Source organism: Argentina silus (genome assembly GCF_951799395.1).
Source record: "Argentina silus genome assembly, chromosome: 13".
Classification (NCBI taxonomy): domain Eukaryota; kingdom Metazoa; phylum Chordata; class Actinopteri; order Argentiniformes; family Argentinidae; genus Argentina; species Argentina silus.
Window position 1 is genome coordinate 13,015,533 of NC_139667.1, and position 17,140 is coordinate 13,032,672.

The 17,140-nt window shown below is 45.6% G+C and overlaps 1 protein-coding gene across 1 annotated transcript; it reads right to left on the bottom strand.

The window, feature by feature from the left end:
• Nucleotides 1-1,664: 1,664 nt before the first annotated feature.
• On the bottom strand, nt 1,665-9,948 carry dact1 (dishevelled-binding antagonist of beta-catenin 1). The gene is made up of 4 exons (XM_083684007.1): nt 9,235-9,948; nt 6,781-6,910; nt 5,600-5,755; nt 1,665-4,652 (listed from the first exon to the last, which is right to left on the bottom strand). Exons 1-4 carry the CDS (start codon nt 9,574-9,576, stop codon nt 2,584-2,586), a joined length of 2,697 nt encoding a protein of 898 aa, XP_083540133.1. The 5' UTR covers nt 9,577-9,948; the 3' UTR covers nt 1,665-2,583.
• Nucleotides 9,949-17,140: the final 7,192 nt, after the last annotated feature.

Consider the following 17,140-nt stretch of genomic DNA (forward strand, 5'->3'; position numbering starts at 1 on the left):
GTCATAAAAGCCTGGGCATAAAGTTTAAGCGGCTGCCTTTGAGTGGGAACTTTTACATCTTATTCACATGAAAACAAACATGAGTTACTAACTGTCCTAAATCGGTTAGAGTTTTCCATCCAGAATGACCTTTGTATAAAAGGTTCAGAAACAATAATTCATTTGAATGTCAAAGTCATGTGTTGTTGGCAGGGGCTGCTGTAACAGATTTGGAAGTCTGTCTCTGAGGCATAAGACCATGTGACTGGGCTGGAAGCTAACCCACAGTAGCTAGGTGAGCTGCCAACTGGGACAAAACTGGGACAACTAGGACACTGACAGGAATGAGATCAAACACGTAATTCCTTGCATTATAATGAGCCTGTCCTCTCATTTCTACCTCCATTAGCCTCTTGACTCAGGCTACCAGTCTCTAACACACACATACCTTCCTCCTTTTTTTTAACACACACACACACACACACACACACACACAGTCTTTGAAGCTCTTTAAAGATACTCTTATAATACAGCCTTTCTTCCTCCCTTCCCTGAAGAAATCCCTGATCTGATATGACTTGATTGGTGAAAGACAAGCAGTTGAAGACCAATCCAGTCATGTTAGATCTGTGATTCCATCAAGGCAGGAATGAAGGAAGGAGGGATGAAGGAAGGAGGAATACATATTTAAATGTGTTCAAACTGGGCCTCAGGCTACCTAAGCTTTCATCCATACAGGTTAGAGTGAGGGTCACTGGAGAACTACAAATTACTAGGGGTTGTATCAATTAAATACTACATCTCCCAGTCCACAAAGGGATGTATCATCATATCATAGCCTAGGCTCCCTACATGTGGCTACAGCGATATGAAACATGCAACATGCAAGCTGTATGATACACACCCTGAGGACATGCTACCCACATGTATCGTCATGCGCACATACATGATGAGCTATCTATAATATAATCTCTGCCTGGAGACTACATTTGTACTCATAAATAACATATTAGAACCAATACAGGGGAGGCTGATGGAGCCATGGAACAGAATGAGGAATGGTATTAAACACGTGTTTGATACCATTCTTCATTCCATTCCGTGCATTACAATCAGCCCGTCCTCCCGATTCCTACCTCCACTGATATATAACCTTTACATCCCTGGGATGGTGATTCATTCCTAGTGGCTGGATAATAGAATTCCTGATTCCTGACCAGCTTCTCCAGGCGAGGTTGTTGATTGGAGGATGGAGGATGTTGACTGTCTGATGGGGTTAGACTGGTGAAGTGTCACTAACCGGGTGTCATGTCAACAACACAACGTGATCAGTGACTTTAACGTTTGTGCGACAGACAGACACACACACACCAGAGAGGGAGAGAGCATCTGGGTACACACACACACACAGACACACATACACACAACTGGGATATGTCATAAAGGGTAATTGTATTTTCTGTGTCTGAGATGGAAATCGTTGCAAAAGTATATGGGACATGATGTGTGATAGTGTAAATGGCAATGCTTTGGCAGCGATCCCTGAAGGAACATAGGGACACATAATGACATTTGAAACCGTTGAATGTAGGGAGGAACTCAATGGACCGTTAACATTGATCATCAAGCTAGGCTGCATTCGTACAACACTCAGAATATGGAATGAGGAGGACCAAACCAAGTAGTGACTTTAAAGCAGACATTTAATAAAGCTTAAAAAGGATAAGCACCAGTATCAACATACATACACGTGATATATACAGCAATGGACATGTACAGCTACGGTTGGCATCAACAACAGATGAAGGTACAGTACAGTAAAGCAGTAACTCATGCATATCTTATGTTCTTATGTGTACATACACTGTATAACAAAGAGTACCATGCTTTTGGATTCAGCAGTTGTCCAAAACATGTTGGTTTTCAGAGCAGACTCCTATCTATTCTACCTATCCATGATCATTCCATAGAGTCACTTTTAAGTAATCCTCTGCTTCAATTCATACCACTCAAATCGTACCACGTGTTTCCAAGAAGTACTGTACCCAACCAAATATATTAACGTTTTAAATATCTTTCATCCAAAAAAAAGGTAAACCTGGACCGTTAAAAGCATGTGTTGCCGTGGAGATGCACTTCTACAGCGCGGGGTTAAAGTTCATAATAAATACAAAAAAAACCGGCTACATACAGCAACATAACAACAAGACTACAAGTCAGATGCTTTTGTCATCCTGTCTGACGTCAGTCAGAAAGTGCAGGGAGGGGGAGGCTGCTGGACAGCTTATACACATCCTCACATCCCAATGAAATGTTTTTAGAAACGTCTCCGAGAGCAGGGGTGCGTTCAGAAGGGTGAAATGTCCAAAATGATGTGAGAATAGAAATGTGGTGGATACAACCTGACCCCGAATCCTTATCCCAAGTTTTGTCCGTTCTACACAATACGCTTGTATCTGACCGTGTCTGTGACATTGTGTCCTAAACGCAGGCCCCAGTTTGAGCAGAGACCTAAAACCATCCTAGGCACTTATTGGGTAGCGAGAGAGTGGGGGGGCCAATTTGATTGGCTAAGATACGTCCCTACTGCCATGCTATTGGCCCTCATACCGTGGTCATCAGCTTCAAGGACCCTGACGTGCGGAAGCGGAGGATCTTCTTCTTCAGGTTGTGGGAGGCCTTAATCTTTACAAAGGCTTTGGCCTGGGCGGGGGTCATCTCCTGGGGCCCCGCACCCCCAGCGGCGGCCGCGGCCGCCTGGCCGAACTGAGCCCAGTTCATCCCGGCGCTCTCCTCAGAGTCGCTGGTCGTGGTGCTCTCCCCGGCGAAGTCCGCCTCGCTCACGCTGGACTCGCTGTCGCCGAAGCAGTTGGTGGTGTAGTTGCTCCGGTCGTCTTCGCTGGTGTCCATGATGGTGGAGTGGAAGAGGGAGGCGCACTCCGCCGAGTACTCGGAGTCGCTGCCTACGTAGGCGTAGGGGCTGGTGATCTGGACGTTGGAGGGGAGGTACATGGTGGTGGAGGACACCTGCCCCAAGAGCTCTCTCTTCTGCCTGCGGTGAGCCCGCCTCAGGGCCTCGTCGTAGGGGAGCTCCGTGATGGCCCTCAGGCGACGGTAGTCGCTACGTTTGTATTTGGGTTTGGCAACCACCGCCTCCCGCCCGTGGTGGTGTCCGTGGTGACCGTGGTGCCTGGAAGCTGTCGTCGACCTGCCGGTGGTCGTGGGCGCGCTTGTGTGTTTGTCCATAACGCGACCTTCTGGAATAGCCGCCGGGATGTGGCGCCTGGCGCGGGAGGACGACGCCCTCTTGGACGCCTTGTGCACGTGAACGACTTCCTCAAGAGGGCGAGACTTCCTGGTTCCAGACCTGTGCTTCTCCCACCCCCCTGTCGCCGCCGCCACCACCTCTGGCACATGCTCGGTGTGCACCGCCACCCGGGGTTTCAGCGACCCGGCACTCTTCACCTTGACGATCTTCACGTTCTTGCCGCCGCCCTTGCGGAGCTTGACAGCAAGCCGCTGGGCGGGGATGTATTGGGCGCTGACCATGTGACCACCTCCCCCGCATCCCTCATCCTGGCTCTGGGAGGAGGAGCCCACGCTGACCAGCTCCAGGCTGGGCCTATCCTCTTTAGCGGCCTGGGCACTAGGGAGGGTCTTAGGGTTCTTCTTGGGAGTGGGGATCCTCCCCGTGGCCTGCGAGGCCTTGGTGTCCTCCACCGCGGGGTAGTACAGATGCTTGGCCTCCTTGGGGGAAGAGTTGGCGTTGGGGGTGCCCAGGTCCTGGTAATCCCTAGGCGGGGCCATTGTTGATGACTGAAGTCCTTTATTGGCTGACGATAATGAACCACCCTTCTTCTTCAACAGGCTGTTGGTGTTTATATTACTGTTGATGTTGGTGTTTATATTAGTATTGATGTTGGTGTGCATGTCATTGGTGTTGATGGCGTATCCATTCTGGGTCGGGCCTAGAGAGTGGGTCAGCCCGTTCTCTCCCGGTTCCCCTCTACTCTCCACTGACCACTGTCTCTGGGGAGAGGCTGTGCTGGTGCTGGGGTCAGGGTTAGTGTTACTGGGACCTCCAGCCTGTAGACATGTCTGCCAGTTGGGTTTGAGGTCCTGGGTCCTGCCCTGGGCCTGGCCTACACCAGCCTGCCTCACACACAGGCTAGCCTGCCGGAGGATGCTCTTCGACGGGTCAGTGTTGATGCTCGTCCGTGGCTTGTTGGGCCTCATCGGCAGAGCCCTCCTCTGGAGCAGACCATAGATGTAATTGTCCAAACGTTTGTGAGAAGGGGTATGGGAAGCAGGCCAGGAAGTGCTCTGGGACACCAAGGGTTGATCGAGCTTCTGTCCGTCACCGGAGGAGACCCCGCCCTCTCCACTCTTCGTCAGCCCCCCGTCCTCTTTGCCATGCCCCCCGGCCAGAGAGGTGAAGAAGATGGGGCTCTGGACGGCCACGGCGTGGAGCGGGCTGGGGTAGCGGTAGACGTCGCTGCCATTCTTGGCGATCAGGTCACAGTGGTACTTGGACTGGCCGTCCGAGGAGGAGGAGGCGGTGGTGGGGTCCAGGGAGGGGGAGTAGGGGGCGGAGACAGACCTTCGGACCGTCCCTGACCCTGACCCCTGGTCATCATACTGGCCCTCACACTCTGCACAGCTGCCCAGCTCATCTGGAGAGAAGAGAAGAAACAAGACGTTAGTTTAGTTTATTCATTATCACCAAAAAAGACCACAACATTCTGTATTAATACTGTAATACTGAAAAGAGTAGCTTGTGTGTGGAGGAACTTGATTACAGCACAATAAACAACATTATGTCAGCATTTCTGCAATGTCACTCCGAAGCATTGACGTGTTGTGTTAAGAACTGATTTGAATACATTAAAATACATGAGCTATGTTTGAGTTTTACTGGTTTTCAATGGAACCAATGGGAATAGTCCCCCAAATATGCAAACCCTAAATCTAAATTAGGCACACCTCAAAATACCTTCAAATATTTGTGTTGTTGTGTTGTTGATAGGTTAAGCATGCTTCCTCTCCATATGCAAATTAGGTGGCCAGTTGGTTTTGACATGTTAATGGACCTTTTGTTGTTTGAGTTGTATCATAGGTGTGGCTGTGTAGCTGTGTGTTAGTGACATCTGCCTGGGCTTTGTAGGGGAAGCTACACCTCCGCTGCCAATGTTGGGGGTTTCCTAGTCTTTTATACATCGCTCCTTTAATAACAGTGTTGTCAAAACAAACCCTACCAATGGTAAAAACAACACTTAAAGAGCCGGAAGTTGAACTGGGGCCAGGATTGGAATAAATGACTGAACTACTGCTTCTAGTTTGTGAATGGAGGGCGGGTGACAAGGGGATGGGGGGGGGTGGTCTTCAAGGAAGGGAAGAGTGAATGTTTACACAGCACGGAGAACAAAAGGATTCAGACTTCTCCCCAGGTCCCCAGACTGGCCACATGTGACATCAAACACCTCAGTCCTGTCACACACACACACACACACACACTGTCTCTTTCTCACGCACACACACACACACACACACACACACACACACACACACACACACACACACACACACGCACACCCCCTACGGGCGCTCTGGGGATCCTCACCTGCGGACCGTAGCCTGCCCTCCGAGGCACACAGCGAGGTGTCGAGGGGACTGCAGAAGCAGGTGCTGGAGCGACAGCTGGACAAACACTCACTGAAAACGGAGTTGGAGGAGTTGGAGAGGGAGCCCGACGCCCCGTCACTCAGCTCGTAAAAGCCTGGAGAGAGAGAGAGGAAGGGGGGGGGGGGGATATAGAGAGGAGAGAGAGAGAGAGAAAGCGAGAGATAGAGAGAGGGGAGAGAGAGGAGGGGCGAGAGAGAGGAGGAACATTTTAACACGTTGATTTTACACCCCACAGGGAGGGAGCTGTCATCCAACAATTTATTAGGAGACAGCCTGAGCTATTAAAAGAATGAAGGCCGAAATCTCAGGCAGTTAAGAAACATGCTTTTGTGTTGGATAGAGTTTAGTCTCAGAATAACGGATCTGCTATTTAGAGCAGCATAGCTTTGCCTCTGTAATTTCCTGGCATGCTTCTGATATATTGAGCTTGGGCTAGACAGGAATGCTAATTCCATATCAACCCAAAAAAGAATTCGGCCAGATCTGTCTGAAAGCTAGATGAACAAAACTTTGTGTGGAAAATAATGACCTAAAGCCCACAATCGCCACAAACGTGGTGTAAATGCACAGCATAAAACGCTCTGTGGTGAGGCTCGGTGTGCTTCACTGCCCAAACTGACCTCTGGCTCTAGGAATGTGGAATGTATACAAGTCACAAGAGGATTCAGCACCATGCCACCAGCCACTGCTCTCTCAGCCGGTGTGGTTGACCATATTAGTCCTCACACACAATGTGTACTTCATTCCTCGGGGCGAGAGAATGCGAGACCGAAAAACAAAAAGCCCTGACGAGAAATAAATACTGACATCTGCCAATACCGATGCATTGTCACGTTTCGGTCATGGTTGTATCCATTTGCCAACTTGACTAACTTGAGACTAAACTCCCACTGACTCCATTCCAGCAGCATATGAACTTTATGTGGAAGACCCACGCTATGTTTGATGGATTATTATGACTGATCATGTATGGTTTCTAGTCATTCTAGATTCATATTCTACATTCCAGATATTTAAGAGACCCAGCCAGAGATTATGGAAGGCCATATTCTAGAATCTAGACATTCCAGAGCACAAGACATATTCTAGAACCTACACATTCTAGAACACCTGACTCACCTGAGCTTGGGCGGCTGTCAGTCTCCACATGGTCATGTGACACCTCCGTGTCCAATCGGAGGTCGCTGATCTGGCGGTCCAGCTCCTGCAGCTGGTTGATCAGACCAGCATCCCGCCTCCGCAGGCAGTTCTGCAGGTAAACAGGAAACAGTTAGACCTCATATCCTGTATGACATCATCATCAGCTCTGTGTGACATTCAGGGGTGTATGGAGTCTGGTTGTGTTTCAACATCCACACATAGTGTGGGACAATGTATTGGCCCTGTAGTCTATATCAGGGGAGGCTGGTGGAGGTAGAAATCGGAGGACGGGCTTATTGTAATGCATGGAATGGAATAGTATCTGATACCATATCTCATTCCATTCCATGCATCCCAATAAGCCTGTCCTCTGATTTCTACCTCCACCAGCCTCCCCTGTTCTATATGGTAGACTAGTGTGGACGTTGGAACTGAGCCACTGTCAGGGAGGTGAAACATTGATTATATTGCAGATAGAAATGGAATGTATAGAGCTGGCCCCCTATTCTACACAAAATATTTCTATCTGAACAGCAATTGTTTTGCTCCCACGAGACATGATTCCAATTTAGTTTTTCATCCACCCTGAAGAGAACAGGCCCCAGTACTGTTGTGCATTGTTACTGACATAACAGCGTGTCCGCCTCTTGATTTCTATCTCCTTTAACTTCAGAAGGGTTCTGATTAATCCCACACAGTCTTGAATTATGATTGTGGAAGTCAATTCACTGTCCGGTCTCCTGTGAGTCTTTAAGATGTTGACCAGATCATGTTGTTGCTTATCGGGACCCATTAGTACCCACCCAGAGACTAAATTAGACTCCCATCTCACGCACAACACAACCATCCAGCCCCCCTCAAACATGTGGGTTATGTAGAATGGAACAGTTCACAAATGACAACACCCAGATCATGTGGTACATTCTGACATTCTTTTAGTGGTTGATTCAAAGAGACCAATGAAAATGTAGCCCTGAAGGCCCCATGGATTGGCAACAACAGACTATTACTCAAAAATACCTGCCATTCCCTGTGCATTCAGCGCTAGTTAGCATTTAGCTCTGAGAGAGAGAGGGCCAGTAATGCAACACAGATCCATCCGGGCTAGGCTAGGCTAGGCTAGAGTGAGTGTGTAGAGCTACTTCCTCTGCTGTAGAAGGCAGCCAGGCTATAAAGACCCAGCTCTCTGACAGAACGCACTGGGGGTGATTAATGGGCTCCCAGCTCAGAGCATGGCTAGGGCTTTGGAGACCTCTTTTCTACACACAAAGTACCATTTGCAACTGCAAGACAGCCAGCCAGGCAGAATGAGCCAGTTGTTTTGAAGATGAATATCATTATCCTCATATTGTGTTGACAGTATGAATTTACACACCAATGGCCATGTGTCAGTGTGTCTATTTGTACAAATGTCATTGTCAAATTCTCAATGTGGTCTTTTGGGAACTGTCTGAGACTAAAATTATAAAATGGGGTTAAATACATTTATAATCTATACATCTAGGGGGAAAGTGCAACAATTGGAACTTGTTCCATCCATTTCTTCTCCTGATTCTTGAAGTCAACGCATTACTCATGCTAGAATTGAAACCAGGTGTGTTTTGACCGGTTTAAAGGGCTTCATCTGAAACAACCGGGCCATAACTCCTCAGCATCCTTTAACATCAGCGGGGGGTTGGAGATCTGCTTGTAAAAGTTAATTTCAGTCGCCCCATCCATTGTAACTGATCGCCAAATCTCATTGACGGGGCTGGACCCCCCCACAGACCGCATTAGAACATGAGGAATCTCCTTCCACGGTCAGGAAGTTTGATTTAAATAACACTCAGTCTTTTCTAATGGCCATCCTGCCATTCTCTCTCAGTCGATCTGTCGTTTCTCTGGGAACCGCCTGTCCTGTTGAAGCCAACTGGCTTGCATCGGGGCTACCTTGCCAACATAATTCTGACTCTTAACTTGACAGTTAAATTTTAAATTGATGTGTCACTCCATTCTTCACAAAATGCGCAATTAAACATTTCCCATATGAAAACATAGACCAATTGAAATGAATCTTTATTATAACCATATAATAATGAATTGCTAAAGACCATAATATGCTGAGAGCACATCATTAAATTGTGGTTAGTAGCCCTATAAATGTAATTTCTATAATTGTCAAAACCGTCATAGCCCTCTAGCTTAACCACTACCTCATCTTTTGGCACCTCTTGTCCTGCCTGGATCAGCACACTCAACGTGACCAACTTTTATCATCATGTTCAATTTTTCCATGGATACAGAAATGAGTCTAGACTTTTGTTTTAAGGATTAGGATGGACTAAATCCAACAGTGCAAACATAGCATAAAGCATCGTGTTCCATAGATAGTTTAGACTATAACACAGAATAATAATTTCTTATAAAACAACAACTTTTATCAATTATACATACCAGTTGTTTTCTGAGCAACAAAATGTTTTCCTCCAGGAGCTTTTCCTCCGAGTTCAAGTAATTCTCCTCAACGCACATTTTATCTTCTCCGGTTAGATTTGCGTCCTCTTGAAGATTCAGCACATTTCTGACCAGTAATCCCTGCCGTTGTCTCAAGTACTCCAGCTCTCCCAGTCCCGCTAGAGTGGCCTCCAACCTCTCCCGGGTGCGCACCCGGTCCACCTCTCCCTCCATTCTATCTCTGAAGCGCGTATCGTACTCCTTCCTCTCCCGCATCTCTAAGCAATCCTTTGAAGCCGCCAGCATCTCCGCAACAGCGGCCGTTTGCTTCATTGTATCCATCCACAGGCGACAAATGATTTACAGCATTGAACTGGCAACTGCGGGCGACATTTGGTCAATGAGAAGACGCTAGGAAATTATAATACACGTTTATAAGTTGACTTGTGGACGCACATATCATGAGTTGATATCGCCTATCTTTGCCGACCACAAAAAGACTTGTCCATAACTTTTTCACGGTGTAGTAACAATTTCAGCAACCTGCATCAATTCACCGCAAATTGCACGCGTAAAATTGCCCCGCGGTTTGCAAAAGAAAGCGATAGGTCCAAGTGTTTTTCAGCTTGCACAGAGCAGAAGAAATAGCATGATAAAATCCCTAAATTTCAAGTAATTGCAGTTGAAAGACTGCGTGGTTGCCTCACTGACAGGGAGCTCTCAGCGTACTGAATGAGAGCGCAGCGGTGAGTATCATCGGACTACGGGCGGACCTCCTCCTCCTCCTCTCCTACGGACCTACTTCGCTCAGGCCGTGGTATCAAAATGTCCTAGTGTCCACCGAATGACTACGCTCCCCTCATACTTTCTGTACAAAAAAAATACTGTAGGCTATAGAACAACTTAGATGGAATCACAATGGTTAGATCTTTTTTTTTTTAATTAACAAAATAGGTTTATTAAATGTGATGTGTTCATTGTAGAAATAAATAACAAGAACGTATAATATAAATAATTTGAACCTAAATCCTACACAGGCCTATTCTCATTAGGTTACTGTACCATAAAAATGACATCATGCGAAGACAATTGATGCAAAAACGGCTGTGTAATGAACCATTCGTAGGGGAAACATGTTTGAAAACGGATGACACACATGATTATAGTATTGCAATTAATAATGGATACACATGCCCTTAACGTACACCTCTTTTAATTAGTTTCGATCAATAATGCATTGAGCTTTCACTTTATGATCATTAAGACAAATGCAAATTCAAAGGATGTGCTTTTCTTCCATGAGAATGAGGTTGCGGGCTATTCTAATATAGAGATGAGGGCGCCCCCCTCTGTTTAGAAACCACATGATGGTATTGAGAGCGCTAATGTACAGCATATAAAGGGTGCATGGTAGTTAAACCAACAGGTAATGGCTGTTTCCGATGTATACGAGAAACAACCTAACAAACACAACAGCTGAATCTTGAGACGTGTTTGTCTACGCTGAGCTGACTCCACCCAAATCAAGACAGAGAGAGCATAGATCTGTATTTGTCTTACAAATGTGTTTGCTGCAACAACTGTTTACTCTGAGTATCTGCGATGAAGTAAGTATCATAGCAGTTATGTCTTCCAAGAATATACAAAGCGAGAACACAGCAACCGTAACTGAAGAAGCTATCAATCTATACTACAGATAATATTACCTTTTATACACACATCAACTGTCCATTCTTCTCGTCTTTATAAGTGAAGGGTGTGTACAGAGAGGAAAACTATAGCATTTCAATACTACCTCCTCTATAACTCCCTGGCATCTATTTATCATCTCTACTAATGAGGTTTATATTTACCCAGATAGGGTTTCAATGCTGTACAATCACAAAAGACAGGAAATCATGTCTGAACATCTTTTGTGGCCCATTTAAAGACAGAGTAAAGCTGAGAGTGTCCCCTCTGTAGTGATCTTTGACGCTATGTCTAATGAAAGCATGTATTGTACCGTCCCTGAGCTCTCCTTTCCTTACAATCACTCATTAGGATTCCCCTTCCCAAGATACACTCTGTCTGGGAGTTGACACACATTTAACTCAAATTCAATACAGATATGTCAATACAGATATGTCTATAAATACAATACATTCAACAAAGGCAGCAAATCAAGCCCTTTGTTTAACACATATTATCTTCTTTATTTTCACAAGACAAACAGCAACGGACACATTCAGTGCCCTGTGTTTGAGAAGCATAATGGTGAAGAAGCACTCTATAATGGAAAACCCCTCTGGCGAACGAGCGCCTCTAAATTGGAATCATCATTTGCATTGCTGATGGGTGAAAACATTTAAGAGCTATAGCAGTTCCCAGTCTGAATACAAACACAGCACCAGCTTTGCAGGGGAGGCTGGTGGAGGTAGAAATCAGAGGACAGGCTTATTGTAATGCATGGAATGTAAGGAGAAATGGTATGAAACACATGTGTTTGATACCATTCCTTATTCCGTTCTATGCATTACAATGAGCCTGTCCTCTGATTTCTGCCTCCACCAGCCTCCATTTATGCTCTGTAACCTGTTCCAGTCAGTGGACACCGTTTACCTTGCAGTCTGTTTGTGTGAGCTGAAGTGATGTTCTGCTTGGAGAGAGAGGGACATGGAAATCGGGGAGAGAGGGGGAGGTTGAGAGCGTGATGTTTAACTTGTGGGAGAGAGGGTGAAATGGGGGAGAGAGGAGGGATGAAATGTGAGAAAGGGGGTGAAAATGGTGAAGAGAGGTGGAGGTTAAAATCAGTGGGAGAGGGGGAAATGGGGCAGTGAATGGGGAGGTTGAAATAGAGGGAGAGAGAGAGGTTGAAATGGGGAAGAGAGGGGGAGGTTAAAATGAGTGAGATAGGGGGAAATGGAGAAGTGAATGGTGAGGTTGAAATAGAGGGAAAGGTTCAAATAGGAGGGAGGGGGGGTGGTTGAAATAGATGAGGGGGAGCGTTTTGAGTGTAACACAAAGCTAATCTCTCTGTCTAAACATGACAAGGCTTTAGGAAATGGGATCATGTCAGAGCTGCTCCATGAGAAGCAGATGTTGGCAGTAGAACAAGGTGACCAAAACAAACATCCTCCTGGACGCCATGTCACCATCCAGCATTCCAACGCCAACTACAAACATAGTTATATCCATATCCGGGGAGGCTGGTGGAGGTAGAAATCGGAGGACAGGCTCATTATAATGCATGGAATGGAATGAGGAATGGTATCAAACACACTTGACCTGAAACGCCCTGTTATGAAGTCTATTAAAGGTTTCTAAAGACATACTATTCTAAGCACCTTATGCATCTATAAAGATCGAATCATTTTTATTTGTAAGGCTATATGAGCCACAGAATGTGTCTTAAGAGGGGGTTTCTATTAAAGTGTTAAAAGGAATTCAATTTGGAACTGACATTCACATCCAACAACAATGAACCATAAATTACATGTGTGTCTCTGGGGTGGGCGGAGTCAATACTATCAGGAACAGGAAGTGCCCCAGGGTAAATACAAACATCCTAATGAGATCAGGCCGTGCGGCCCTCTGTGCTACTCTCATCAAATCCCACTGGCAAACAACTAGAACACTCTTAGAAGGAAATACTAGCCTAGCTCAGCTCAGCACGGCTCAGCCCAGCTCAGCACCCCTCGTCTGGCCTTGCTAGCCAGGTTATGTCACTGTGAAGCAATATCAAACAACCATACTTAGTTTGACCTCTAGACACAAATACACAGAATAAACCAAACCAAACCAAAATGATTCATACAATATCCAAAAACATGACCCAAAAGACTATCAAACAGACCGTTTAAAAAAAAAAAAGGTGCACGATACAGTTAAAGGACAGGCTAATCCGCAACTTTTGAGTCCGGGATTTAAGCCAGTGACAGTTCATTACTGTAGGATCTTGCTGATTTGTGATGACAGGAGGAAATGGGGAGAGGTGTCTCCGGTGCCAAAGCGCTGGTACTGAGACCGTCTAGTAGAGCCCATCTCCTGCATGCATACATTACTGTCACTGCTCTGACAATGGGAGTGTGTGCCCTCTAAGAGCAGCCGCGACATCATCATTATTATTATGACACTCTCAAAATGGCCCCCTTCATCTTGGTCCTATTCAGACATGCTGACACAAATTACCTGCCTTTCATACAGAATAGAGTTGGAGTTTCTCCTCTAAAACCCAGCGATTAATTACCTCATGAATTTTTTAAGGCCCATTTAACAAGAAAAGAAGGCCATTATGTGGCTCTGGCACGAACTGAGAATAAATTAATACATCTAAATGCATCAAAGCAGGGGTAAAAACTCTTGGTACAAATTGAGCAAGCACACATTGGGAGATTTATTCACAAGAGGCTTACAGTAATGTTACTCTCCGCCCTCATTCTGCTCTCTGGCTCTCTCTCATTCTCTCTCAGGGAGACATTAGACTGTGATGGCTCTCTAGGAAATATGAATATTTGGAAAGAATGCTTTCTTCTCACAGAACATTAAGCTTAGGCCTATACAATGAGGTTAGTGGAGGCTGGTGGAGGTAGAAATCAAATCAAACCAAATCACACCTGTTTGATACCATTTTTCGTTCCATTCCATGCATAACAATGAGCCTGTCCTCCAATTTCTACATCCGCCAGCCTCCCCTGATCTCTAGGAAATCTGGAAAGAATGCTTTTTTCTCACAGAACTTAAGCCTATACAGTGAGATATAATGCATGATGATGACATTCTAGAATAGCATTTTGTGTTTTGCATTCATGATGAAATTCTGTCTTCAGAGGTTGGACAAGTGCCTCAGTGTGTGTCAAGGCCGAGGCTAGTCTATTGAGCTGTGCACTTTAAATCATGACCTCTGTCTCACACACAGTGAAGCACAGAAGAATCTATACACACACACACACACACACACACACACACACACACACACACACATACACACACACACACACACACACACTACAGTTGAATAGAGCATCTGAATAGAAGGCTTTTCTTTGTGTTATTATTGATCAAGTATTGCACGTGTGAGGCTGTAAAATCAACATTCTACCAAACAGACAAACTGATATCAGACAAAGAAAGACAAAAACACACAGAATGATAAATGATAAAAGCCCTGAAATACATCATTTGTCAAGGTGAAGTATTCATGAATATTTTAAATGTACTGTATATCAATATTTCAAGGTCTCTGCCTAACGCAATTACAGATGCCATTGTCTCAGCATTGCAAATGATTTCCTGTGAAATATAATGTGAATGTCATTTCCTGATCTGGCCTCCTCTTCTCTGTCATTCCGTTGTCATAATTGAACCCAGTGTACTCAGTCTGAGACTCATAGACTAGACAAGGACTCATTTGACATTCAGTAGTAAAAAGGCAAAGGGTGGCTTCTTCCTGGTTAATTAATAACACACACACACACACACACACACACACACACACACACACACACACACACACACACACACACACACGGCTTCAGTGTGTATCCAGACCTCCAGCCCCCCTCAGGCTATGATCAAGTTCACCTTGGTGGTCCGGTCGCGTCTGGTCTGGTCGGCTCTTGTTTAAATATGCCTCTTCTATGCAGCCCTGCAGCTGTTTAACATGGGGCGAGGCGATGACAAAGGATATTAGTGATCTGGTTGTCTTCAGATGTCATTTTGGTCGTTTGTGAAACTGAAGATTTAAGAGAAAGAGAGTTGTAGGGCCGGGTTTCACAGACACAGATGAAGCATATTCTCCAAGACATTAAAACAAAGCTTTTTTTAATAGATTCACCATTGAAAGTGCTATTTAGTCCGGGACTTGGCTTAATCTACAATGCTGAGGAAATTGCCCCATAGTTGAAGGTACAGTACTGGGGTGACCACAGCACAGATCATAAACCCACATCTACCGTTGAACACAATGTCCCTGTTAAAACAACATTATTGTGAAAATAGATTTCTGAGCTAAGCTGCTTGTGGCCAAACTGTAGTTATGACTATGATTAAAGATTTGCCCAGTCAGAGCGCCTCTTGCCACACAAACGCTTACTTCTCACAACGGAGACTTACCGGGAGAATTATCTTTAGTGCTGTGGAGGTGCTTTAATCAAAGTAAACAAAACAAAAGACAAAGACAGACAGTTAAATACAGTACTGTAGGTTAAGGCCTTCTGTCAGCTCTCTCTGTCCCTCTCTTTACATTTGGCTTATTTAGCAGACACTCTAATCCAGCATTTTAACAGTAAGTGCTTTCCACTTAAGTAAGTCCTGGGAAAACCACATATCACAATCATCGCAAGAAATGATGCAATCACAGTGCTAGTGAAAAATGAAATCAGCAAGATGTAATTTTCTAAACACTGACACCTCAAATTGACATTCTGCCACCAAAAACAACTGCAGTCCCTCCCATAACATAGAGCTAGGACTGCTTTCTTTCTAAAAACTCTAAAATGAACTACAGCAATTCCATATATTTTAGATCGCAGAGCGACAGCGCCCTTCCAATGTTGTAGAGACTAAATCCACTATACACACTCCTAGTCAGCCAGGCAGCCAGCCAACCAGGCAGCCAACCAACCAGTCGACCAGCCGACCAGCCATCCACCACCTGTCCTCCCTCTCGCCATTAAGACTATTAATGGTTAGGTAATGTGTGTGTGTATGTGTGTGTATGTGTGTGTGTGTGTGTGTTGTGTGTGTGTGTGTACAATGGCAGTTACTCCAGCCTCTATGGCCTGTGTTCAATGGGCCCTTGTAAAGCATTCAGCCTTAAGAGGGTACATGGGACATGGTTTGGAGTAGAGTACAGTAGACCCGCGTGGCCTAAACACACTCCAACAAGCTAGCCTGACTGGCTGACTGACTGACTGACTGACTGGCTGGCTGACTGACTGGCTGACTGTGGAAGGTACTGGGTGAACCAGGGGAGGCTGGTGGAGGTAGAAATCGGAGGACAGCTCATAGTAATGCATGGAATGGAATGAGGAATAGATTTTAAACACTCATTCCATTCCATGCATTACAATGAGCTGTCCTCCGATTTCTACCTCCACCAGCCTCATCTGGGATGAACCATGACAATGGTCTTCAGGACAAAGAATAATAGAATTGGACCACAATCAATCAAAATATAGTGCTGGGTTGTAACAAAAACCTGCACAACCAGTCTTCTGGTTCATTCAATGGCCCACATCTCTGCACCAACATCAGTATAATTGAACCATAAGGCCACCAGACTGGTCTTCGTGGAGCCTACATCGATGAGAGGTTTACAAGCTGCTAACCGCAGGGCTATGGTGGAGTGTGCTAGACATTAAGAAACACTTGAGGACTCCAGTCCCCAAACAGAGACCCAGAGCTGTGGAGACTGCTGCCTGCCAGAGGAGGCCTGCGGGTGGGGGGAGGCCAGCTGGAGGAGGGCTGTTGCAAGTCCAAAGGAATCACACCAGGGGAGGCTGGTGGAGGTACAAATCGGAGGACGGGCTCATTGTAAAGCATGGAACAGAATGAGGAATGGTATCAAGTACCATTCCCTATTCCGTTCCATGCATTACAATGAGCCCGTCCTCTGATTTCTACCTCCACCAGCCTGTCCTGGTGTACATATAAAGGAAGAGTGGAAGAGGGTCTGGGAGAGTGGGTTTGTCGAGACAGCTTGTTCTTCACTGCCCCCCCCCGGGTAATATGCCTTAGAGCTAAAAAATTGCTAATTGCTAATTAGCACTAAAACCATATGCCACTTTTGACTAATCTTCAATTGACCGTGCCATGAAATACACTGTATAATCTGGGCACTGACACCCACATGACTGGCACAGTGACGTCTTGTCATAGCGATAAAGCTCTTAAATAAATTAACAGGACAAAATATGAGTTGAAAGTG